This window comes from Phycodurus eques, chromosome 18, assembly GCF_024500275.1.
Source record: "Phycodurus eques isolate BA_2022a chromosome 18, UOR_Pequ_1.1, whole genome shotgun sequence".
Classification (NCBI taxonomy): domain Eukaryota; kingdom Metazoa; phylum Chordata; class Actinopteri; order Syngnathiformes; family Syngnathidae; genus Phycodurus; species Phycodurus eques.
The window spans coordinates 14,604,632-14,631,291 of record NC_084542.1 but is presented as its reverse complement, the minus strand read 5'-3'; the positions used below and the strand labels follow the sequence as shown (position 1 = coordinate 14,631,291).

At 43.9% G+C, this 26,660-nt stretch overlaps 1 protein-coding gene across 1 annotated transcript; it reads left to right on the top strand.

The window, feature by feature from the left end:
• The first annotated feature begins 20,491 nt into the window (after window positions 1–20,491).
• bmp2b (bone morphogenetic protein 2b) lies at window positions 20,492–26,439 on the top strand. The gene is made up of 3 exons (XM_061704888.1): window positions 20,492–20,806; window positions 21,503–21,870; window positions 25,150–26,439. The coding sequence occupies exons 2-3, from the start codon at window positions 21,516–21,518 to the stop codon at window positions 26,070–26,072; spliced, it is 1,278 nt and encodes a 425-aa protein (XP_061560872.1). The 5' UTR covers window positions 20,492–20,806; window positions 21,503–21,515; the 3' UTR covers window positions 26,073–26,439.
• The last annotated feature ends 221 nt before the right edge of the window (window positions 26,440–26,660 follow it).

The following is a 26,660-nucleotide window of genomic DNA, read 5'->3' as shown; positions in this document are numbered from 1 at the left end:
TGTGAAGCTAGCAACTCATTGGATAGTATTCTTGTGCTATATGCTATCCTGGAGGTATAAAACAATGTTTTTAAGATTTTATTTTTCAATTGTTCTTTTATATATATATATAAATATATATATATATATATACATACATATATATATATATATATATATATATATATATATATATATATATATATTTGTGTGTGTGTGGTACACGTTTTATATATCTAAAACATTTGTACTATATATATATTTTTTTAAATTATTGGGAAAAAATACTTGGTTCTTTTTTACTATAATAGCTACAATACAATACAATAAATGACAATTTTGGGCAAATCCATTTTTTAAAACACTACCAATTTGAATTCCATTTTCCACCCTATTTAATATTTTTTCATACTTTAGTAGAATGTACGTTTTTTTTTTTTGTAACATATGGTAACTTTTAATAGTTTTGACTTTATAGAGGCCCTTCCTCGTGAATGAATGTGTGCCCGAGCAGTATAACGACTGTGATCATTTAGTGCTTCGCACAGAAAGTACAACTTCTGTCTGGATCATGTTCAAATTGTCATTTGTGGGACAGAAGGACTTTTTTGCAGCCAGGCAAACTGCAAGTGTTGACATTATTGGAATTTGATTGCTTTCTTGGTGCACATACATTTACAATACCATAAACTATGACGGGTGGGTTAAACTGCGGTTGTCGACGACCGCGCATTTCTAGTTGCAGTGGGCCCATACTAGGTATTTTTCATGACGTGGCCAGCAACAGGGGGTTGTATGCGAGCAGGGTGAGTTGCTTCCATCTGCCCCGTCCGCTTAAATTAGCGGGGCCTCGCATCCAGCGGCATCTGGTTCCAATATGGAGCCCGGCGGAAGGGTGGGTTCCTGGCCGTGCGGCGGAAAATACAGCCTACTGTACCTTTAAATAGCCCCGAGGAGGCGGTTGGGGACGGATGCCGTGCCCGAGCGCCCAATCCTATCCCGAGCTGCTTTCGAATCTGGCCTGACACCTCTTCCCTACCACCCCTCTTGGAAAGAGGACCGATGGACAATTAGGCAGGAATGCCTGCAATGCTGTTTCCCCAAGCGTGTTTCGGCGATTGGACTGGTTGCGTTCGGGAGTTTATCCCTCGGCAGGTCGCTGTCAGCGCTACTCTGTGGCACGAGGCTGCGAGCATCCTTCCTCTTCCTCCTCTTCGACATAATTTAAAGGTTTCATCCGAACCGTAATTCACACGCACGCATCAGTCTGTAACTAGGACGACTGTGTGTTTGTCAAATGCATTTGCAGAGCTGTACATGCACCATACAAACATAGTATATTAGTAGGAAATAATACAAAAGGTGAACAATAAGGAGACACCACATCCAAATAATAAACATGCCAAGATTTGTTTTGTTTTTTTCAGAAAGAGCACTAAGGAATCAGGTGACATAATCTTGGGGAAATTTGTATTTAAACTTAGATGACCTCATTCCATTCGCCACCCTTTAACATAATAGTATGATGTAAAATGCCTGTATACTGCACATAGCTTTCATAGAAATCAGTGGAGTCGTTTTGAGAACACCCTTGCTAGGGATATCCCCCCCACCCTCGCATTACTTGACAACAAGATAGAGCCCTCATAGAAACGTGTATTAAAAAAAAAACATAGTCAGCAAGACAGCAGGATGGACATGCTTTCGGAATCTAACTTGTTTCCACTACAGAGGAGAAAAACCTCCGGCCAGATACACGGAGCGATCAGATAAGAGCGATGACAAGGCGAGGAGAATCGATGACAAACTTTTGACAGCTTTGGCCGACGTCTTCAGATCTGGCCTGCCTGATAAAATGTAGATTGCAGTGTGCCTGTAACACACACACACACACACACTGCTCGGAAGATTCACCATGTGTTAAAAATCAAGAATAGGAAAGGATTGAAGTAAAAGCCTGTTCATGGTCACTGCTCTTTTTCACATTGGTGAGCATGCACATGAGGAAAATTAGCCTCTCCTGATCTTAGGGTCAGGAAACGGGTCCTCGATCAGAGATTAAGAGTCCGAATGACTTTCTTTGATGTCTTTTTTTTTTTTAAAACCCTTCAGTTCTTGCTTGAATTTGTCAATTACCGGTAGTGAGCAATAAAATAAAATAGGATAAAATATTCGCCGGATCTCTTCCTTGCTTTCGACACTAAGGGTTTTAGCTTTATTACCTGCCCCACTTCCGGACTTTCCGTTGTTCTGTTTCGCACAGAACCCAACGGTGCGACCGCGTCCGATCCAGTGTCTGTGGTGTGACGCATAAGATGCTTGTCGAGACAACTGCTTTCCACGTAAAGGTGAGTCTCGGGAATCACACGCCGGTCCCAGCTTTGCGTCATTCCCTTTCACGCAGCTGCCTCAGTTCCGCCGAAACGACTTCCGACGCCAGGAAATTCGCGGCTTGGTACCGTTCACACAGAACGCTCATACGGTGAGAAAGTCAGCTTTGACATCCCAGTGTGAATATATCCTTGAATGCATTATCTAATTCTGGGAAGGCATAAAGTGACTTTAGGGGAACCCATGACGAACAGGGACTCTTAAACGAGTACAGGAGTCTCGTGATTTTTGTCAATCACGATCACACGACTTAAAACTCCGCCCATCCATTTTCTCTACCACTGATCTTGTTCAGGGCCGCAGGGAGCTGGAGCCCATCCCAGCTGGCTTTGGCCGAAAGGTGGCCAGTCAATCACAGGTCAGACAACCATTTCGGACGACTTCATCTATTATTGATTTTCATTTCTTGTTTTGACATTTTGCTCCATTAGCGAGCGAGCGACCGTCGACCGTCACCCGCCACCCGCCACCCGCCCTGACGGCCACATGGACGACTAACTACCGGGTCATTTCATTAAGTTGTGACTTCCTGTCTTTCCCTTCCTTACATGGGGAGTTCACAGGTCAAGAGGATCTGTCAGCGGTGACAGAGGGGATTATGGGTGTAGACATTCCATTGGCAGTCATTACTAGCCTCAGTCAGCACCCGGAGCCCCCCACCCCTCCACCTCCTCAGCCCATTTTGCTCTCATCCTCTGTCTTTCTGTTTCTTCTCTCTCTTGTCCTCTGACAGGCTAAGAAGCAATTAGTGTCACATTAGGTAAATTCAGGGAATTATTCCTTTTGGTGGCCGAGCTGCTGCGGGGTCGTGCTGCTCGGCCATCCTGAAACAGATGTTTTGTTTGATACGGCTACGGTTGGCGTGCGAGTAAGGTTCCCGACTTCTATGCCGAGTCTTTGGTTTGGTTCGGTGAATCTGCACTTGGCTTTTCCGCTGTGAAGGGTCACGATGGGGCATCAAACACTAGGCTCGCGGGCCAGATCTGGCCCCTCCACATTTGATGTTGCCCACGATATCGTGCCACAATTTTTCCTTGACCTCTGTTCAAAAGTAGCCACATAAATGATAATAATCAAAAGTAGGAGCAATCATCTACTATAATATGATGGGGAGATTATTATGGTTCCCATATGGAACATATTAGATAAGAAACAAGAACCTGGGCCTGCACAGTTGAACACAAAGCTATACGAATGGCAACAGATGGATAACCAGGTTAGTTGTACCTTCTGCCAATCTAGTGGAAAAGTATTTACAGTAATTGTTATTTCTGTCGCTATACAGTGTGGGCAGCTGGCATAATTTGGCTTAAATTACAATATATATTCATCATATCATGACTATGTTCTTGTTTTTTAAGACCAGCTTTTGCACTGTATATATTTAACCCTCTCTTTAAATTTACGTCCACGACAAAGTCGGCCTCGCCCATGTTAGCTAGCGACTGGTACTCCAACTAAAGAGGGCCCACAGTATCGGTTGGATATTTTGGGAACCATTACAATAGAAACATTTCAAAAATGCACACTGCACCGAACCGAACCGAAGTGCTTGGCGGAAACCGGACTTTAGGGATCTCTCTCTTAAACACTTCATAACGGCACGTCTTTGTCAGCAGCGGAGGGTTTACAGTTGACATTCCTCCCGTAGCCAAACAAAACCGCTAAAAAGTGGAAAGAGAAAAATGAGCTGTGAGCAGCACAGTGAGGTTTTCTGAGCCCTTCGTTCGAACCTCAGCCCAGCAGGATTCCTCACATTCCAGCCCGCGTCGGAGCCGCCGGAGCTAGTCGGAGGCCCTTGCGAGTCCCGCTGGGCTGGGCACACCGCAGGCCTCGTCCTCTCGTTTTCTTTCCGGAACAAGACGGCTTTTCTCCCTTGTGGGTGAAGCTTCCTGAGAACAGGACTCAGGTAATCACGTCGCCTCCCCATCGTGTCGCAAAGAAAAGCAACGGACGAATCCATTTTCTTACCCACGCCGCAGCTGTAACAGGATAGTGGAAGTCGACGTGATGGCAGAGCGAGGGCTGGAGCTCTTTGACAGTAATGCAAGGGACATTTGTTTACCTAACCTTATAGGTCATGCTGCAGTTTAGCGGGGAATGAATGACTTCATTTTGGGGGTTTAAATTAAAGGGTTCCTCCTCTCGTGAACTTAAAACAGATTTGCACAGGCTCTGGAATGAACAATGTACTCCCTCAGTGCTTTGGGCCCGACCACTCGCTCTATAAAACAAAAAGGGCATGAGGAATTACAGAGCCGGGCGGTAATGTCATGCAGGACAATATAACTCCTGCATTCGTGCATTTTTGCAAACAATCACACATCTTACTACCCTCTTTTATTATGTTTAATCTAGCACATGCTTCGTACGTTTTTCACATGCTTCATTCAAAAAAAAAAAAAAAAAAAAAAAATCTTTCATTTGTGCTGACATGGTGTCAGTTACTTCTGCAGTTATTGGGCCACGCCATATTTGAGGGAAATTGCTACCTTATGTGCCTTTAAAAAAAAAAAAAAAGAACCAATGGCTTTTGAATGGAACCTTTTAAAAAGGGGGTAGTGTTTCATTTAGAGGTCGTGGTCATTTTGGCAATGCAATTTTTACCACCAGGGAGCCTTGGAAGCTTTTACGCTCACACATGGCATCAAGGCCCGCTGTGGTGTGAAGGGGAGCTCGTTGGGGAGATGCCTGGACACCATGAAGACACAAATTAGAGCTTATCTGCGTCGTACTTATACGAGCTCGCCAAGAGAGAGAGAATTGATTAAAGGCCCCTCTTAAAACGGCTTTCTTTACAGAGCTATTATTTCCCAATAACCAGAAGGGAGGAGCAGATTGAGATCCGTCGTCTAATCTGTTGTTTCCCCCATCTCCGTCTTATTGGTGTTTTCGTTTGAGCCCCGCAAAAGAGCTCACCCCATTTTTCCTGTCAGTCATCGGCTTGTAATACCGAGGACTCATGGGTGTAACCTAAGACCGGTGTAGACTCCACGGTGAAACGAGTCGCTCCGCCGAACGCTCCCAACAAATGAGGCATGCCACAAAGAGCTCGTAACTCTGCCGCCGTGGAAAAATGCTTTGATGCCACAAACAGACTAGGGTTTCGAGAACTTTAAAACCATTGTGAGATCTTCATCCTGCAAACAGAAACACTGACCGATACCGGAGTGTAGAAGTTACTGTGACACGTTTTATCTTCTTTGGAATGGTCGTTGGGGGTTTTAAAAAGAGAACACAGATCTCCACAAAGGCTTCAACATTTGTCAAGTGAAAATTAAGCCAGCGAAGGCTGGATTTACACTACAAGCGAAAATTACGATTTCTTGCTTCAAGGTGGCATTAATAGCGTAAAATCTGACATCCGGAGAGCAGAATCAGGCCTCTTCTAAATCATGTGTTAATCTGATATCTCTGACAGCTACCATTGCAACTATATGGACAAATGGGATCGTACCTGATCTGCCATGTAAATCCGACAAAGGGTATTCATGGCTGAAAGGAACAATTTCTTTGGAATCCCAAAGAACAAAATCCAGTAGGATCCTACTGAAGTACCACAAAGACAAGCGGACTTGATGATATTTGATAAAGGTATGAAGATTTTTTTCCATTTAAACATCAAACAATCATGAATCTACTCGGCATGCAGGTAGTCAAAATTTGAATCCATTCGTGCGAATGCAAACAGCAATGAATATGGGATACCAAATGAATGAAATTCAAAAAGCTTGAAGACACAGGAGACAGGAAGAACATGAAGACCTTTGATTGAGTGTCAGCAGTCTTCCACAAGGCTGTAATCAGAACACACTATCTCCCTTCAACTTCAGACATTCCGGTAAACACTTGCTTGTATCTCACCTCTGAATCTGCGTGGCAAAATAATTTTAGTGTTTTTTTTTTGCAGGGCTTGCTACCTCTGGACAGTTGTTTCATCTGTAGTCATGCATCCCATCTAAAAAAAAAAGATGAAGAGCTACTGGAGATAAAAAGCTGACTGTCAAAGGGAGGAAGGGGTGGAAGAAGAAGAGAAGAAGAGGCCTTCAAGTTGAGAAACGTGCAGGCAAACAAAAGTTACATTCATCCAGGTGGTCCCAGACACCCTAACCAAACAAAGGTGTCACAGCATGGAGATTGGGTTAAAAACAAAGCCCAGATATCCTCCTATCTCCTGACTTTAATGATTAATCTGATCAAGGCAACTATTCATGTGTCGACGCCAATGCTTGAGGAAGTCTTTTGACTTGACGTGCCGACAAGTAAGAACAAGAAACTGTTGTGTCTCACAGCCAGGCCGTGGCTTTGTAGTTGTGTGTTCACACCGTGGAAACTCCAAGCAGACAGAAGTCGGCTGAAACTTACGGCGCGAGTGCACCATATCGGATCAAGGTCGGGTTGTGGTCATACACGCATCGGATCAAGACTAGCTCAAGTTTAAATGAACCCACCCAGGAAACCAGCTGGGAAAGGAGCCGAGAGTGTGTTCCCATTTGATGACGACGTGGTTTACGCAAACATTTCATCAGTCACAGGAGTTTTCTTACTCTGTGAGCAGAAATTCTAAACAAAAAAGTACTGCAGGTTTTTCGTTTTAACATCATCCAACAAATATTGTGTAGGAAATCATACAAAAGGTCACCACAAACATTACGTTTCAACATGACTATTTTCTGTTCAAATGAAAAGTTTTGTCGCCCTAAACTCCATAAACGATAAAAATGCACAAACCCTTTAGTGCGAATGCTGTTTTTGTAGAGTTTTCTTCGGTTTGAAATATCACACACTAATCATAGCTCCCGTTCATTTTAATTGAGACCTACGAATGATAGTACCAGTGACTTATCTTGAACATCTTTTGTGATTTCAGCATCATTTAAAAGCAATTTCCTCCCACATGAACAGAAAGGTCATTGTTAATGGGTCTATTACGGAAAACCGCTAACACGTTTAAAACTCCGTTCCTACAGTTCGGACTGGGAGCTTACCTTTCGCCTTCCTCGTGCTACGTGTTCTTGGCACGGCTTTGTTTAGCCCCCCGATTGACTGATTATAAAAGTTCACCCTTGGCCCTCTGGAGTGCAAGATGTGACTTTTCTGCCCAAAATGTTGCCTTCGGTGTTAATACGGTGTGTCAAAAAGCGCAGGCGAGTTCGAAAACCGCAGACGAACCAATGAAACAAAGCCGGCTTTTGTGCCTTGGTTCTGGGAGGCCGCTCGCGCTTGTCCCGTACATGCGAAATTAATTAGAAGGAAATACTAAAACATTCGGGTGGAAATTGCTTGCCACCATATGCTGCGCATATGAGGATCAATTTCGTATGCTCGGGCGCAGCGGAATGACTCTATAACTCGCCGGGGCTCTTTGATGAAAGCCAATCTGCCACTCAAGGCACATAAAAAGAAGCCCAGGTTGTACGCTACTGTTTGTTCCCCTTTATGGAGTCTTAGGTAATATGATTACTTAACCAGGTTAAGAAAATAGAATGTTTCATTCTGGGTTAAAAATTGAACATAGTGACAAGAGGCCCAGTGTTCCAGCATGAGGAGAATGAGTGGTCTTTGCCCACCCCAAATATAGAGTGACTGTATAATGGTAGATAAATCACCAGTGGACGTGAAGGAGAGCCATCGCAATGGAGATGTTTCATCAGCTCCTGACATCATTCACTAGGCCACGCTCCTTATAGACACAAACACACAAATACTACAGTCTGTCCATTAATTATACTTTATAAGAACAGTTTATTTATTTGCACTCTTATTATCTACGGTAGCGTTTTTTTTATTTTTAAAAAAGCATGACAAAAGTGTTCTTTTTGGCTGGAACGGATTAATGACATTTCATTTCACGTCAATGAGGTAAATGTATTCGCTACGAGCAAATTCAGTTATGAGCTTGGTCACGGAAAGAATTAAGGTCGACGTAACACTGTATGTGTTTTCATTAACTTTTGGATCAAGACCGGTCTATAGACTCGTCCGCTTGTTACACAGACATATACAAAAACACAGCGTGGTATGGGCAGAGCGAAAATTGGCGGATCTCGTTTCCTGCCTTCCGTTTACATACACGGCTGCGCAGTGTCAAGGATGTGTTCAGGCTAAGGTGAGCAGAGTCAGACAGTTTGAGCTGCTTCTCAATATGCTCAGATTTGTCGAATCTCAGTCATGCCGTCTTATTGAAGGGGACACGACACACATGAATCCCCCCAACCTGGGAAGCTTTAATTGCCATTTCCTCACGGTTGCGATGAGACTGAGCAGAGAAGGAGCTGAAGTGGAGTCAAACTCAGCAGCTCTCTACCGTCTGGCTTCTGTAGCTATACATCTTACCCTGAGAGCCATCTGGAGTCTGTTTATTGTATCACAAACACAGATGACATGTAATGGTAATCTAGCATGTGAAGTACAGACCTGGTATGTGTGTGGCGGAAGGTGGGGTGTGCATGATTAACCTCATTTGATTTCCTTTTGAATTTAAGGCTTTATCTTTACCTGATTGTACATCACTCCACCAGACGGAGATGGGATAAACAGAGGAAACCGCCAATTAGATGGCATTCCGGAGGAGATTGTGTGTGTAAGAGGGGTTACTGTATACAGTAGTGTTAGTTTAGTCCAATAAATATTTACACAAAGTGCCACGAATGGAGACAAACGTTACCGGGAAATACGCGAGATAGCGAGGGGGTTGTCACTGCCTGAAGAAAATCCCACAAGGACTTCCCACTTTTAAAAGAGTCAACGACACGCTTGCATTCGTCACACGGTGTGCTTTCCCTCTCCTCCGATGTGATGCGAACGTTCATTTCCCACTGACATTCACGGCGATATACGAATGCGGATGGAGTATCGCCTAAGCGGGACGGACGCAAAGCGAGCTGGGCGGAGATACAAATAGTTGCATCAGACTGGCTCAAAAAGTTAAAGATACATACGGCATGCCCAGGGAGTGGATGTCAGTTCAATGTTTATACAGCTGCGCGGAGGATTATTATTATCGTCAAACCGCGCTGCTATAATGTCATTCTGCGGATGCCAGAGCACAATCATGTCCTCCCTGCAACCGGCGAGCCTTATTCTACTACTCCCCCCCCCCCCCCCGTCTGCTGCTTCCCTTCCTCCTGCAGGCCCGACAGACGCCGGGATCAGACGTAGCGCGACAGCGGCTTAATGAATTGTGACAAGAGAATTGCGGCGATCAGGACTAACGTGGGCCGTGTGAAGGCCAGGTTTTGCACATAGCCCTGTATGGCCAACCACGGCTGCGAAATGTAGACCAGCCAACAAGACGCATGCCCGAAATTGATAACTTTCCTAGACCCTCGGAAGTCTACTATTCAACCTTAAATTTGTCTGAAATACAAGAAACAATGGAAATAGAATTAAATCCTCTTGGAGGTACAGTGAACCCCCAACAGAAATGCCACAAGATGCTGCCAAAGCCCATGACTACATAGAAATTGGTGGAAAGGCAGTTTATATTTCAACTAAGAGGCTAGCTTTGTTTTGTCGAGGAGGAAGTTTAGCCTGGGTGTTAGTGGGAGTTATGGAGAGTCTTTGAGGCCTTTATTTTTTAAGGTAATGTTGTAAAATGACTTTAATTGTAAATTATATTAAAAGAAAAATGTTACTCATGAAAGAGTATTGTTACTTTAAAATTGACTCCAGCAAAAGTCAAAATAATACATACTAAGTAATAAAACATACTAAGTAACTGGTGAGTTAACGTCTGATTTATTTTGATTAAATCAGGTTTATTTCCTAAAAATAAAACTATTAATGTTGCACTCTTAAAAGGCAAACATTTAATCTGTTGTATATGACCACACATTTTTGTTTCTATTTTATCGTATTCATTTTTTGCAAATGTTTGATTGATGAAATTTTACTGCGAGCTGTTTTTTTCCATTTTAAATGCATGAAATCTTTTTCTGTTTCCACAAAGTAACGTGCAACAAGGTAAGCGATTGCGACTTTGTATGTTCCGACTAACGTACAAAACTGGTTTACGTCGGTTCTTGTAGGAATGGAGCTCCATCGTAAACCAAAGCCCCCCCCCCCCCCCCCCCCCCCAAACCAAAGCATCATGTTTGCAGGCTGACTTTCGGATATAACCGAAACCATTAAGGCGTTCATGGGATCGAAGGATGGGAAAAAAAAATCAAGCGCGAGCTCGTTTAGTGTCATTGGTCTTATTTAACCTCACACCCTATCGACAATATGACCTCGCTTAGTCTGATATGAGATGCCAGGCTCGGTTTAAACTGCCACACTATCCCGCATGTGACATCAGACGTGCTGATAAAACACCATTTGGTACATCGGAGTCTAATCTCATCCTGCGAGGTGGCGATGCATTTGTATCAAAAGCGGAGACCTATTGGGGGGTGCAGCTGAAAGTTAATGTTAAGGAGTCCCCAGATGCCTGCGATGAACGACATGACACCCTACGCGTTTTCATCTCGGTGGGCAGGTGATTGAAAAGGCCTCGGTGTTATGGGGTGAAGGTCACTTGTATGTCGCGATGTTCCTGATTGGGTATTTGTGTATTTTGCTGATTGCGATACTATTTTCCAAACCAAGGCCATCAGCTTCTCTAAGGTCGGATTTACATGACTGTCATTGCATCAAAGGACGCAATTTCGATTTTTTTTTTTTCTTCCACAATTCAAAATCATTTCCTGAAAAAAAAACAACTATTGCTGTTTCACTTTCCTTAAAAGAAGACTATTTAGAAACTATTTGTGGTGCACTTTCTGAAAAAAAGATCAACTACTTATGTTGCACTTTCTTAAAAAGAAAAACTATTGATGAGTCTGAGCAGAGAAGGCGCTTGAAAGCTTGAGGGCTTGCTAAAAAGGAAATTGAAGATGTCCTATATCATGAAATATTTGTTATTTTTACATTTATTATTAAATGTTTAACTGTCAAGCAATATTCTGCTTAGTAGCAATTCTATGATTTTGGGGAGAATGCTCTGGCAGTTTTTTTTCTTTTTTTGTTTGTTTTTAAACGCGCCATTTTCATTAAATCGGTTCCTATTTGCACCGACAAAAACCACTTTTATGATTTGCATTTTTTTTAATCCCTTACTGTACATTAAAACCAGGGTACATACTGACCTATGATTTTCAGCTACCTGCAAGTAATTGATATCCAAGTAATAGCATTGGTTATATTGTATTGAGCAGTAATATCAAAATAAGTTCAATTTTCTTCATCTACGATGGTCTCTACATTTCTCCTCCCGTACGAGATGATTGGTTCAACTCCAAATTGTTCGCCTTTTTGGTGCGTTGGACTTTTGTAGGCTTCCACTGTAAACGGAAAGACCAAACCATGTGGCTAACTTACACGCTACACAGATAGCCGGCAGTATACTCGCTAAGTGCTTCCCCTTCCTCAGCCCGTAAACAGCTGCTCGGGCCGCTAAGTGGTAAAATGTATATTTTTACATTGGCTGTTTATGCAGACCCGGGCTCCTAATCATGCCGACGTATAATTGAGTGACGCGTGGTCTCTTTATGAGCGGAGTTGCATTCAAGAGGGCACATCCCTGTACTTATCCCTCTCTCTCTGCCTCTCCATCTTTCTGTCTCTCTCTAAAACCGAGGTGACTGACGATCATCCCAACCGGCTGGCTAAATGGAGCGTGTGTGCTTATATCATTCCTATTGCACGTTATCAAGAAGGTCAATTGTCTTGCATTATTACAATTGTTTTCACGTCATCAAGTGAAACTCCCCATGGTGCAACTCTCGCCATCATAAAATGTTTTAATTAACACCCTAACTTCTGCACAAGTGTAAATATACGTTAATCGCAAAATTAATACAAAGCAAAACTATTCACTTTTTGATGGCGAGGGAACAAGGGTGAGCAATAATGTCAAAGACTGGCGTTTCACATGTATTGAGAGAATTAAGGTCATAAGAAGTAGCGATGTAACAGTGCACCAAAAATCCATGTTTATTTTGCTCCTTGTCATTAAAATCCCAATTCGGTTCAGAATTTCCTATAGCCAGGGAACAAAATGCAAAATTGCTCATCTTTTGCGTAAGCATCCACAGATTTCTTGTTCTTTTTTAGGGAAAGCTCAGCATCAATAATTGTGTCTTTTTTTTTTTTTTTTTTTTTTTTTTCAGGAAATGCCCTTTCAGCCAAGTTTGCCAAAGTGCCAAAAGCATATCGCTAGCCAGGACGTCTGCTAGCTCAAGACTGAGCTGCATTGTATTGCTCTACAGAGTAGGCGTGCAGCTAAAATGCCATTTCCCCTCTTAGTCAGAACTTGTACCCTTCTGGAGTGGCATCACAAACAAATGTTAGAATGATGTTTTGAACAAGTTTTGGTTGGCTCCTTTTCAGCTATTTTTCTCTCTTTTCTCCTTCATCCTCATGAGGGTCGCAGGGGAGTTGCAGCCAGGCAAGTCGCAGCTCACATCGAGACAAACGCCCATTCGCAATCGCAAGTCACAATCAAAGAGTCTTCAATGAAGCAATGCAAGCTCCGGGACAACATGCAAACACCACACAGGAAGGCCAGAAGCCCAGGTTCAAACCCAGAACCGCGCACCTGTAAGGTAGGCGTGCTTCCCACTAGGTATACCACCATATCCTGTTTGACTTTTGACTTTTTTTTACCAGCAAGTTTTGGTTAGACTCCTTATTTGACTTTGGAGGTTGCACTGCATGCTTGTAATTACAGGCCAAGCGTGGAGATTAAGTGTGTCATGGAAAAGAAGCCGCAAACAAATAAACAGCTCGCTAAATTACGCGCCGTTTGTAGCGCGCGACCCACGTCGGCGCGTTCCTTGACGCATGCTTTTTTGGAGCCTTGATCGCCTGTGATCTGCGAGGGGGCCGTATAATCTGGAGATGGACTTGTTGCTCTAATTAGTGGGTAAGAGAAGTGTGCCACATGTTCAGTATCCATAAATATTGACTGTCTTTTTTCTCGCCGGCCGTCTCTGACCCGAGTGGCTTTTCCATTTCGGGACCAACCTATATGGACTCTGTCCCATTTCCACCCACCGACCTCCCATACGGACCGCACGCACGTGCTCGGCGTAGCCGGCCAGACGTGCTTCTCCTGTCAAACGTGGCGCGTTCCAGTTTGAATCCTTTTCCCAAATGCATAAAAAAAGACCATCAAATTAGAGAAGTCACAATAGCGAATGCAAGGCAAAATCTGCGGAGATGATCTTCTAGCAGGCATGTTCGAGAGTGTAAAAAGTCCATCTGGTGCGAGGCGGAGGAATGCAGGCCGTACGTCTGGCCAAGTTGCTGTTAACAGCAGGTGAAAGGCTAATGGTTGGATCTCGCGGTGTCATCTCAGGGCTTCGGTTGCCCCCCTCCCCCACCTCACAAACCGCCCCCGACTCATGGAATGTAGGTGATGACAAGCGAGGGCCGTACCATCCGCATCCAGAGCAAAATGTGCACGTGGACACACACGGTGAACCGACCGTGACTTCAGGTCTTCTCGGAAATAAAGCAACAAATTAGACTCGAAACTCTCTCATCCAGCAACGGAACTCCAAACACTTTTGTCAAGTTTATGCATTGAAATGGGCAAACCACCAATAAGCGTTTTTGCAGTTGGTTCCTCCTTAAATAGAAAAAATAAAAACAATTTTTAAAAATGGGGGGGGGGGGGGGGGGGGGGGAATAGGACCTATCTGCAGATAGGTGAATTCGCGGGTGCCAAACTCCAAGTATGCTGGGGTCCACTGCACGTGTCGAGTTACACCCCCTTTTTTTTTTTGTGTACAATGTGTATGGATGTTGCTGGACGCACTAGCTCGATGCATTTTGTATGATCTCTCAATATTGCAGATTTTCACAGATTGAGCCTGGAAGGTACCCCACGCAATGAACGGGAGTTCACTGGACTTGGCTTCAGATTTAGATGTACTATTTAGTACTATTTAATGACCTCAGCGAGCCAGAGCTGCTTTATCTTTGGCTTTTTTTCTCTCTCTCTCTCTACTGTGAGCGCACTTTGATTTGAATGCTTTTTTTATGAAGTGATTGTGCGACCATTACATAGCCATACTAGCATTTGAGGAGCACATCCAGAAGTGGATCAGCGAGTGTTTTGAGGCGATCACGCCACTTTCTTCAGTCTGATATCGGGTATGTCATTGCTACGAGACAGATACGCAGCACTTATCTAATCTCCGCCCCCCCCGCGCTGATCCAATTACACGCTGATTGAAAGGGCAACACTGCGGAGCAAACTGTGGCGGCCCGCTATCTTATCTGCGACACAAATGAACGACATAGTGAGGACTCTGAGAAGAGGAACCCCCGGACAGACAAAAATGGATGAATGAAACAAACACACTCCCCCTGGCCTTTTACTCCATCATTTTTTGACAACAATATTAATAATAATCACAGTAATATTTGCTACGTACTACAGTTAATGAGTAAGGGTGTCAAAAACCAAAGTTCGGTATGTTCCTTAGTTTTAAGGTCAGGTGACATTGGGTATTGTAAAGGATTAAAATGCAAAACACAACAGGCGATTGAATGACTGAATAGCAGTCATTCAATAGCAGAATGAAAGATTATCAAATAAAGTGAATAATATCAACAATAAAAGGATTTTTTTTTTATTTTTTTTTTTATATATAACAGCTTAAATCTTGTTCAGAATGTGCAACCTCACTAGTTTGTCTTTTTAGGAAACTCCTAGCAGGAAATTCTGTCATAAATAAAATATTTTGATATGAAGTAAATAATGCATACAATTTTTTTTTAAAAAAAATGAATATGACAGCTCAAATCTTTTCTTCTTAGGAAAGTCCAAGTCTTTTTAAGAAATGCATTTTTTCATATCAGAATTGTGTCATTTTAAGCATGTAGCATAAAAGTAGTGTGGAGATTTTGTAATCATATATATCAGGTTAAATCTTTTCTTTTTAGGAAAGTGCAACACCAATAATTTGCCTTCTTTTTAGGAAGGTCTTATTTTCACTTCCATAACAATTAACTCCGTGGTTTATTTGTGTTGTGTTAAGATTTTATGTTTGTAACAATACTGCACTTCAAAGATGTCAACATGGGGCTTGAATGGATTGAATTCCAAAACGAACAATAACATACAGATTTGCTTCCTGCGGCCTAAACCTTTTCAACTGTACTTTCCCAAGTTCGTACAATGAAGAGGTTCTCCCCCACCGTCAAACAATTTAGCATGACGTATGGAAATGTTCCCAATTGGAACAAGAGTGTGGGAAAAGCTATAAGACGCGCTTGTTTTGACAGCGCTGCATTTCACTTGAATGATGTTTCCCCCCTTGCTCGAAGCATCGGGGGAAAAAACACGGCTGGAAGAAAAGTAAACTACTCTGAAGCCCTTCACTTTTATAGCGTCGTGAGCTCTGTGTGGGAGCCCCTCCGGCCTGACCTTGTGTTTTTGTTCAGGGAATATTTGTGGAACGCATATACAAACAAATGCACGCTGGAGGGAAAAGAAGTACAACGGCGATGGTGGTGGAGTGTCCGTTGGTTGTCATGCACTGGATGAAGCAATGATTGAGGTTTGTTTCTTATCGACAGCAAAAGTGGAGAAGAAATGGAACCCTACTCATCGGGGGGAATCCCACTTAAAGGATCAACACAGTCCAGAAAGTTGTCCCATCCTTTGTTAGCATTTTGAATGCTTTTTGTCCCCCTCCCATTTAGAAACAAATAGCCACAAGGCCATTTTTTTTTTTTTATGATACTGTGTGTGTATATACAAGGAGTCCTCAGTTTTTAACGGACTTCCTTTCCAACGACTTTGACATTCCGGTACCCCGAAATTGTATGTAAACCGGAACGCGCTGTAGTCCATCGCCAACCTACGCAAACGCTCGAAGGAAGTCATATTAACAGTAAGTAGTTATATGAAAAACCATAAATATGAAGCAATCAAACACAAATCAGTAAATGCGGCATTAACTAAGTATGCCTTCTTGCGCACGGTTTTTGACCTCTGAACCGAGGACCCCCTGTATTCAAACAATCAATAGTGTTGAATGTCTTAGCTTACTTTCAGATTCGAGCCGACATTTACAGTTAAAGGCATAACCAACATGAATACCAGACAGCTGCATATGGGTGAAAACCAAGCTATCCTGAAGAGAATATTATTTGAACTATTTGAGAGTATTTGCTGTTTTTTTTACCATATTTTCTTTGAAATGTCCTTGAAACCGTTCCTGTTTGCACAAAAGAAAATCAGCTTAACGTTTTGCATTTTCTTCCCTTACTCCACCTAATGTGAACTGAACCATGACCTTAAAAGCAAGATACAGACTGAACCGGGATTTTTGGCATACCATTACAGTACACTGCTAATTCTCAGGGCGAAACGTCTTCTAAGACAACCAGAACAGTCCAGTTGCAATCGATTTCGTGCCCTGAGAATGAAATGACCTGGATGAATAAGAATATTCATAAGGAAGTACCCTGCTAACACCTAAATACAAAATGTAATACCATACTAAACAAGGTCTGGGCACAAGACATTTTTGCGCAAGCAATGCTCTGCCAACTCAAGTGTCAACAACATGCCAACTGCTCCCAAAACGAAAGTGAAAGTTACAAATTGCACTCAGCAGCAGCAGCAGCAGCAGCAGAGACGGTAACAGGCTAGCCGTGTGTAGTTGGGATGGAGACAAGTCCACGTGTGCTGACCGAAGCGAAACACATAGTAAAGGAATAAAAACACTCATACGCTGCACTGAGTTTTGGCGCCGCTTACCTTGTGCGCCGGCAGCACGTACACGACGATGGAGTTGGTCGACGGCGCCCTGCGCTGTGAAAAGACCTTAACAGTCCAGGGGCCACAAATTGGCGGCTGGCTGGCTGGATGCAGGCCAGGGGTCACCTATTGATGGCCACTGCTATACCGTAATTAAAAGGTGTCATTTAATCCAGCAAGAGATATTAAGTGCAACCTTTAAACCCTGGCGGCGACTCAATACGTGTCTAAGATTCCAGCAGCATATACTGTACATACAAGTTACGAGTTATATTCAAACCCCGCCTCTTTGCTCTTTGCTATTCATAAATTCACCTAGTCACGTTTTGTTTTTTGGTCCTCTTTCTGTGCACAAGATGGCGCCAAAGCCACGGCTAATAGGAATGCAGTAATTGGTGACATGAAAGTATTGTTGCAAAGTATGTTGGGGAGCGGCTAAGTATAGCCTGGGTTGTAAGTGAGAGTACGAAGGGTCTTCGCCGTATTCACATATAAATGCGCACTTCTGGTGTATTTATTATTATTTATTTTTTGAATCAAATAATCTGATGCCATTTATTTTAAGGAAAATGTAAGAGGACTTTAAACTGATAATAAAATGTTTAGGGATCAGGGTTTGGGATATACTGTATTTACAGTTGCAACTATCACTATATAGTAAACTCTAAATATTTTTATTGGGTGCGTCAATTGCGTTTTTTCACTCTACGCGGCAGGACTGGGGTGCGCTAATAGCTGGTCTTTACAGCACACGACTAACAACTATATACAAAATATTATGCTGTACTACTGTAAATACGACAATAAATGTACTATCATTAAGACGTGAGATTGAATGAAGAGCAGCCTTTAAACGTTGGTGCTGACTCAATAGCTATTTGAATTACACTTTATGTCAAGGTTGTTGTTTTTTTTATTGATAGGAGATTGTGTGGCATGACTAATTTTGTTTATTTTTATTATTTTTTAAATTATTGTTTTGTTCGTATTGTAATCTAAAATGGACTGTATTTCAACATTGTTTTTTTTTTTTTTTTTGCTTGAAAGGAAATATTGTGGCATGACTAACTTTGGAGATATAGCTAAGATTCCAGCAGCATAGACATGCAAGCAGTAACTTAAATTCCATCTGTAGCACAGAGGTGACTAGCGGTATGCAACCAGAGGCCTCTCTGTATTTTAATTGCTAAGTGGATGATCTGGGATTATCCCTCATCAAATGTTATTGTCCCGGGGAGGAGACAAAGATATCTTGTGATCTCTGTGGGTTTTAATCTGTTGCCATCACTCTGGATGAAAACAGAGCTGCCGCTTTGGCCAAAACACAGCCACCTGGCCTGACCATCGTGGCCTAATGGAGCCCACTAAGGGGGATCAATGGGGGCTTTTCTCATGGAGATGCCCCCCACCAGCCCAAAAAAATTAAATAGATAAATACAATTTTAAAAAAATGATTCCCAGACCAGGCTCAACACAATCGTGGCCAACATTCTCACCTTGTACCAACGAAGCAGTGGCGGGCTGTGCATTCGGTACCTTGGCCTTCAGCGGGGCGTTACCTTACTTAACTTACCTCTTAACACCACCGCAATAAAAATGATTCTGATTGCGTCACAATTATAGAAACGATCAATATACGCAATGTCACAGCACACGACTGCGCCGTGTACTGCATATCATCTGGAGCAGCGCAGAAGCACTATTTGTCAAATAATAAGATTGAAACGCTTTGCACAAAACACATTATACTCACTCGCGATGTCGACTATCAAATATATTCATGTCTACTCTTAATGACAAATTGACACACGAATTGGATGTAATCCAAAAGATTCAAGGGGAGGAAGCTCTTGGCCGCAAAAATCGCAATAAGCAAACAGATTGATGCTATTTCCACGTAGGAGACGCTCGCACGTACTGTAAGTAGCAGCAGTATGGTTTGGAGTGTTGACTTTACCACTATTTTTACTACGCCAAAAGGCACGGATGCAATCAATGCGAACACTTGTCAAATGCTTTTAGACTTAAAATGGAGGCCATAGTTGGCCGCAACATGTGTAATGTTTTTGACAGCCGAGACTTTGAAACACAGAGGTTGGGCCACATTGCTTGCCAGCCCCTAAAAAAAAAAAAAAACTGCCCTATTCCTCAACATTGAAACCAAAATATAGTTAAATGTTTCGGTTGAGATCGATGTACAGTATCTCGTCAAATCAAAGAAATGCCAGTCGTTTGCGAATTGTACGTAGGGCACTCAACTACGGTGACATTTTAGCATGCAGAATATTTTACTTTTTCCAGGGAGATTTCTTTGGATTATCTGAAAATTTGTGATGTGATGAATTTTGGAGACAAGGCAATTTTATTTACATATTTTATAGAATATTGCACATTGAGTGTCATGAATAATTTGGGAAATAAGCAAATTTGATTCATTTTATTTGTTTTTTCCATTTATTTCTATCACGTCATAGTGAGCTCTTTATGCATTTTTAACTCCTTATCTAAAATCAACTTTTTTAAAAAAAATTTATCAAATATTTGGATTGATTTTTTTTCCATTAATGTGATTAATACAGCAAAATGGCAGAGACATAAGTCCTCATCGCTCAAAAAGAAGAAGAGCGAGAGAGAGCGTTTGAAGAAATATTGCGGCATCTATTTATGATTTATTTACTTTTCTGTTTTATTTGTACAAATAATTGTTTGATTTGCATTATCAAATCAACTTTGTATGCACACACAAAAACAATTCTCACATTTTGCAATGAATAATGCATGCATATTAGTCCAGTTCGATATAAGCAGAAGGTCTGTATTTACAATTTGGTGCTAATCCAAATTAGCATTGTTGTAAGTACGATTGTATCTTTTCCCCCGGGGGAGAATCCAGAAGGATCCTGCAGGGTTTCCAAATCTTATCCTGAAAAAGGGGGTGTAAGGGGTGGGGGTCACTCACTCTCGTGTGTGTTTATTTGACGTGAGAGAAAGAGAGGAGGAAAAAAAAGTTGGCTTGGGTGTGAGCCCTCCACCCACCACCACCACCACCACCACCACCACCACCACTACTACCGCCCCTCCCGTCCGCCGGAGGGCTCGAAGTCCGCGGGAGGCGCTTTCATGGGCGGCCGTGTGATTGACAGCCCCTCGGTGACATCACCGGACGACAAAAAGAGTCGCGGGCCGAAGGGAAGGCGCCAATCAATCGCAGCGCTCTGCCAGTGGCGCACGCGCGACCATACAACTCCACTCCAGAGCGCACCAAATCTGACTTCTTTTTTTCTTTTGTATATATATATATATATATATATATATATATATATATATTTTTTTTTTTTTTTTTTTTAATTCACACGCTCTTTAGTTGTCTGGAAGATGTTCCACCGAGACGCTTTATACTTTGATCGCTCCCTCTTGCGCGCACACGCTTCGTCGTGACGAGAACGCGTTTTGGGTTTTTTTTTTTTTTCTTCTTGCGTGTGCGCGTAAAAAGACGTAATCCAGAGAACCGAGCCGACGCGTGTGACATTATGTGCCTGAGCGGACAGGTGAGGGTGTCGGGCTGTCTGTCTGTGGTCTTCCGCGGAGAAGCAGCGTGGATTTAACGCGACTTCATGTGGACTTTATCGGAGCCCAACGGTGGAACGACGACCGGACACAGCGCTTCCTCGTCAGGTAAGAAGAAAAACCAAAAAATACCACTTGTGTGTATGAGTCAAAACATGCTTTGCATGCATGATATGCTCTTTAATAAGACGCCAAATCTTGTGGAAGTAGTAAAAGTGTGGGTAAAATGCACTTTTCCTTTGGAGGCAGTGTTTTTTTTTTTTTTTTTTTTTTTTTTTTAGGTGTTGTACATCTGGCCCCAGTGGTTCACGTCAGATCTAACACCTGCAAGCCTCTTGAAGTAACCCTATCCCTTATGATTATACAGTCAAAGCCTCCGCAAATTGAAGCTTGTAGCACCCGGCCGGCTGGCAGACAGGCTGGGCCTCTCCTTTGCCTAACTTTTTTTCCTCCCTTCTTCTCTTTTTTCCTCTTCACGCCCCCCCCCCCCCTCCTCCTCCTCCTCCTCCTCGAGGAGACTCTTTCATGCCTCTTATGATCTCCACTCGCCTGCATTCTTTCAGCGTATTTCTAATTGGAGACTTCTTTGATTTGCCCTTCCTGTCCTTCATAGACTTCCTCCATCTTCATCTTAGAGATCAATCTGTATGCCGTGGGTTAATTCACAACTCCCCCCCCAACCCCCCACCCCATCCCACCCACCCACCAACCACCACCTACTCTTTCAAAGCAAAGAGGTGTCTTCCCCTTTCTTCCATGTTGTTCTGCAATTTGACAGGACCCCCACTTTCTCCTCCTCCGCAGGGACTGACTGATCATGGTCGCCGTGGTCGGCTCTCTCATGGTACTGCTTCTGGCTCAGGTGTTGATGGAAGGCGCAACGGGACTCATCCCGGAGGTGGGCCGAAGGCGGTACGGCGAGTCGGGCCGGCACAGCCCACAGCAGTCGGCGGGCGTCCTGCACGAGTTCGAGTCACGGCTCCTGAGCATGTTCGGCCTGAAACGCAGGCCGTCGCCGGGCAAGCACGCCGTGGTACCGCGGTACATGGTGGACCTGTACCGCATGCACTCGGCCAACGGCGACCACGGCGCCCGGCGGCCCAAGAGCATGGGGAGGCACGCCGAGAGGGCGGCCAGCGAGGCCAACACGATTAGAAGCTTTCACCACGAAGGTGCGTATTAGCGACATACCGCTACCTGTCAGCCTCCAGCTCCTGTGCTCCCCCAGACAGCCCAAACATGTACTTAAACATGACTCAGTGTGTCAGCGCACCAACTTCACAGCACTCGGTTGTTTTACGGTGCGTTTTTAGTCATCCGCCGGGTGACACGCGTCTTCATTTATTTGCGCTGTAAAGTCAGAGGTAGAGGTAAAGTCAACCGTGGTTGATATCATGCTGGATTGAGAACTTGGGGTATTATAAGGCAGAAAAAAAGGGATCGCAGCGACATGGAGGAACCGGGGAGCATTAACAATAATGATGCAACAAACTCAAGTGAAGCAAGATATTCCCCCGTCCATGGCCTTATTTATGAAACTTGTTGCGATGTTGTCGGCTTCAAGAATGAGTCGTGGCAAATCCGTTGTGTTTTGTACCTGCCTAAAAATCACCAGCTTCTGCCATTCAAAAAAAATTCTCAATTCAATTTTTTTTTTCCCCAATTGTAATCATGAGCTAATTTTGCTTCTTTTTTGAATTATTATTATGATTTTTTTTAAGAGTCTGTACTTTTAAAGAGTTGAATTAGTACTCTTATTTTTACACAATGATCTTGTACTTCTAATTAAGTTCAACGTGTGTGTACTTTTTACCACTCTGCTGGCCACAGCTGTCACAAGCACTTCAAAACATATCCAAGTGGCCGTGGAATCCCTGGGGTGAATTTGTTACTTAATAATTGATGGTGTTTGCAGTGCGCCTCTGAAAACAGTTTTTCCAGACACGCACTGCAGGAGCAGGATAAAGGGCGGCGTTTGCCTTTTGTGCAGGTGCTCGCTCGGCCCTGGTTACTTCAGCAACACACAACATGGCATCAAGGCAAACACGTCATCCTGTCAGACGCAATTGCAAACTTATCCTGTCCAAATAATCCCCTCTGTTTTGCACTATTACTCAAAACCACTATTGCGTTGTTAATACGTCTGCAACCGCCCGATTAGTTGGATTCTTGGTTTCAGTCCATTTTACTGATGGTTTATGTGTTGAAAACTACTTTAAATGGCCTTTAAATGTCAAGTAACCCTACCTACTCGCCACGTCGCTATGTTAAAATAATTGCGACTACCAGTTAATTCCTAAAAGTAGGGCTTGGTGGCACATAAAAGTTACATAGGTGGTTGCACACAGAGACCTCATACACAGCATTTGAATGTGTGTATAGTAGGGAAATTTCCATCGGGGGTGAGTCAGAGGGGGCGTTTGCGCGGGTGCGATGGCACCCAGTGATGACTCGGACACACAGCAAACAAGCCTTGCTGGAGTGTAGGCCAGACCAATTGAGGGCCAGGGTCCCTAGCCGAGGGTTGGCAACGAGGAGCGCAGTTCGGGAAAGAGGTCAAAGGGATGACGATTTGGGGTAGCGCGTAGGCCAGAGTAGATGAGGACCAGGAACCTCTGCAGATGGGAAAGCTGCAGGGGTCCGCAGAAGTGATGATATTCTGGACTTGAAACAAGAGGTGCTGTTTGAGGAAGGTGCAAAAGTGATGACGAATCTGGTTAGGGGCTAGTTGAGGACCATGCAGAGGGTGGGCATCCAGGGGCACCTAAAGAGGGGCCAAAGTAACGATGATTCTGGTTAGCGTGAGCCCGACTGGATGACGATTGGGAAGCTCTGCCGAGGGTATGACACCCATGGGTGCTGTTAGAGGGACAACATTGATGACGATTCTGGTTCGAGCGCGGGCTAGATCAGTTGAGGACCAGGAACTCCTGCATGGGGTCTAAAATGAGGACTATTCAGGTTATAGCATAGGCCAGACCAGTTAAGGGCAAAAAGTGATTCTAAGGTCTCGTGACTGACAAGGGCCCTAGAAAATACTACTTTTCGTATTTCAACTTTCAGCATTGACATGGACCTTTGAAAACGTGGTTTTCTGTGTTTATAACCCCCCCGGACATTTTTATCCCGTGCAACAGCTCTCCCGATCTCTAGAGACGAAGAAAAAAAAAAACGCTTGACACATCTGCTTATGATAATCACTTTGCTCAGATACTCGGTTTCTCCAGAGTCAAGAGCCAGAAATAAAAAGCGTCCGCATGAAACGGTACCGCAACAAACAACCCAAAGCGACACTCTTCCCGTTTTGTTTTGGCACGGAGCGTGAAAAGAAATTAGGAATGTTGTTAAATGCGAATCTACGGTTCACACGTTTTCAACAAGCCCGGACTTGTTTGCTGTGGCGGAGGAGGAGGCCGGGGAGGGAGCGAAAGACAGCATGACGGTGAGCGAGACAGACTCAAGAGGATTTGGGACATGGAGAACAGGAGGATTTGGAAGTCGGGGGGGAAGAAAAGACGGTGTTAGGAAGAAGGAAAGACAAGGTGGAGTGGGGGCACTGGGGGCTTTCCCACATCAAATAAGGAGTGATACGCCTAATTGAGGTCTTTGTGCCTCTGGTGGAAGCTTTAGGATGAGTTGTTGGAATTTCCTAAATGGCTCCTTTGAACGATGGCGTGCACAACTCAAAGTTAGCGACAACGGTGTGAGCATCGCCGCTCGTCATGCTCGCAAGTAAGAGTTCCAAGCGGGACTGCGGCACAGAAAATTGCACGCAACGCTGTAATTTGTGTCTCTTACACAGCGAGGAGGGAAATACCAATAAGTCTATATACTGTTGTGTTCTTAAACATGCCTCGGGACAGTCATAATAACGTGGCCGGTCTAAATGCACTTTCAAGGAAAAACCTTTCCAGGAGCCTCTAAAACTGTTTTGATCCATTGCATTCAAAGTTAAAAAATACCCTTGCTACAACCTATAAATCACATTGCGCATTATATCCAATTATTATGGTGTGTTTAAACTCTTGTTAATTACGTGGTGGACTTCAGTGGGGACTTACTCATCTTAATCCACTTCTTAATACCACCACTATCACCTCACTAAAGAATAGAATCCATCAATAGGATACAAAAACACAATAACAGCATGCAACTGTGCCACTTGCATCAGCTGGAGAAGTCCACAGTCAATATTGATTGGTAATAAAATGACCCAAAAAAACAAAAAGATTGACATGACAATACAGACGCTGAAATCTGATTAGACAAAAATAAATAAATAAATAAAAAATACAAAAAAAAAATTTAAAAAAAAAAAGCTACCCTCCTCATATTGTGTTGGTAGCAAATGTAGTTCGGTGCTTCTGATGGTGTTGTGCTGGCCCTGATGGCTTACCGCTGGTACACTAGCACAACAACTCACCATGTCCTGTCTCCGATGTCTTTTCTAGAGGCTATGGAGGCCCTGGCCAGCTTAAAAGGCAAAACCACCCAGCAGTTCCATTTCAACCTCACTTCCATCCCTGAGGAGGAGCGTATCACCTCAGCGGAGCTTCGCATCTTCAGGGACCAAGTCAGGGGAGTCCCCGTCACCCCCAGCGACAGCGACAGCGACAGCGACAGCTCCGCTAACGTCAGCTCGACGGTCGCTGGCTTCCATCGCATCAACGTTTACGAGATATTCGGGGCTCCCAAAGCTGGTGACGGAGAGTCTCTGATTCGCCTGCTAGACACCCGGTTGGTACAGGACTCTTTGAGCCGGTGGGAGAGCTTTGATGTTAGCCCGGCCGTGTCTCAGTGGACCTCCGGGAAAGGCCACAACCACGGCTTCGCGGTGGAGGTGCACCACCCGGGGGACTGGCAGGCCAGCGACGAGCACGCCCAGAGACGCGGCAGGCACGTGCGTGTGAGTCGGTCCCTGCACCAGGACCAGGACTCGTGGCCTCAAGCCAGGCCCCTGCTTGTGACGTACGGCCACGACGGGCGCGGGGACTCGGTGCTGCACACGCGGGAAAAGCGCCAGGCCGCGCTCCGCAAGCAGCGGCGGAAGCACCAGCACAAGGCCAGCTGCAAGAGGCACGCCCTTTACGTGGACTTCAGCGACGTGGGCTGGAACGAGTGGATAGTGGCGCCCCCCGGCTACCATGCCTTTTACTGCCACGGGGAGTGTCCCTTCCCCCTGGCGGACCACCTCAATTCCACCAATCACGCCATTGTGCAGACGCTGGTCAACTCTGTGAACTCGAACATCCCCAAGGCGTGTTGCGTGCCCACCGACCTGAGCCCCATTTCCCTGCTTTACCTGGATGAATATGAGAAGGTGATCCTTAAAAACTACCAAGACATGGTGGTGGAGGGGTGCGGCTGCCGGTGAGAACGGGACGGCGGGTACATGCGGAAGGTGTTAAAAAGGACTAAAAAGAGACATCAAAGGTTATTATGGACACCCGGTTTCCCAATGAAGACATTATTTATATGAAAAGACACAAACAGAGCTATCCTGGAAGAAGAATAAAAAAAAAAAAAAAACTATATGAATATATTTATGTCTACGTAAAGTTGGGAAATAAATATTTTAATCAGAGGAATAGATTCCTTTTACTGGTTTTGAAAATGTATTTCTGATGTACATTTCCAAATGGGTGCAATACCACATGAAGTACAATGCTCAGATTTTTTATTTTGTATTTATTTCTATTATAACCACTTTATTTGTAAATAAATAATGTGTATTTATCGTGAGAAAATGTGCTCTGCCTCGAGTTCTCCCAATATCAGCGACATACGGCAAGAGACAGGAATATACACGACACACAACCAGAAGCGTGTTTTCTTACAAAGATTGCAAAGCAAGCAGTGAGCTCTTTATGGTAAGTGTAACTGGAGCGCAACAACAATAGTGTAGTCGGCTGAGGTCAGAGTGCCACTGCTGCAATGAGGTGCAGTCATAGGACGGCGGAGA

Excerpts from the sequence above, each read along its gene's own strand:
- bmp2b (XM_061704888.1), top strand. The coding sequence starts at position 21,516 with ATGGTCGCCGTGGTCGGCTCTCTCATGGTACTGCTTCTGGCTCAGGTG. Across the intron at positions 21,871-25,149 it reads TAGAAGCTTTCACCACGAAG|AGGCTATGGAGGCCCTGGCC; the intron begins GTGCGTATTAGC and ends TGTCTTTTCTAG.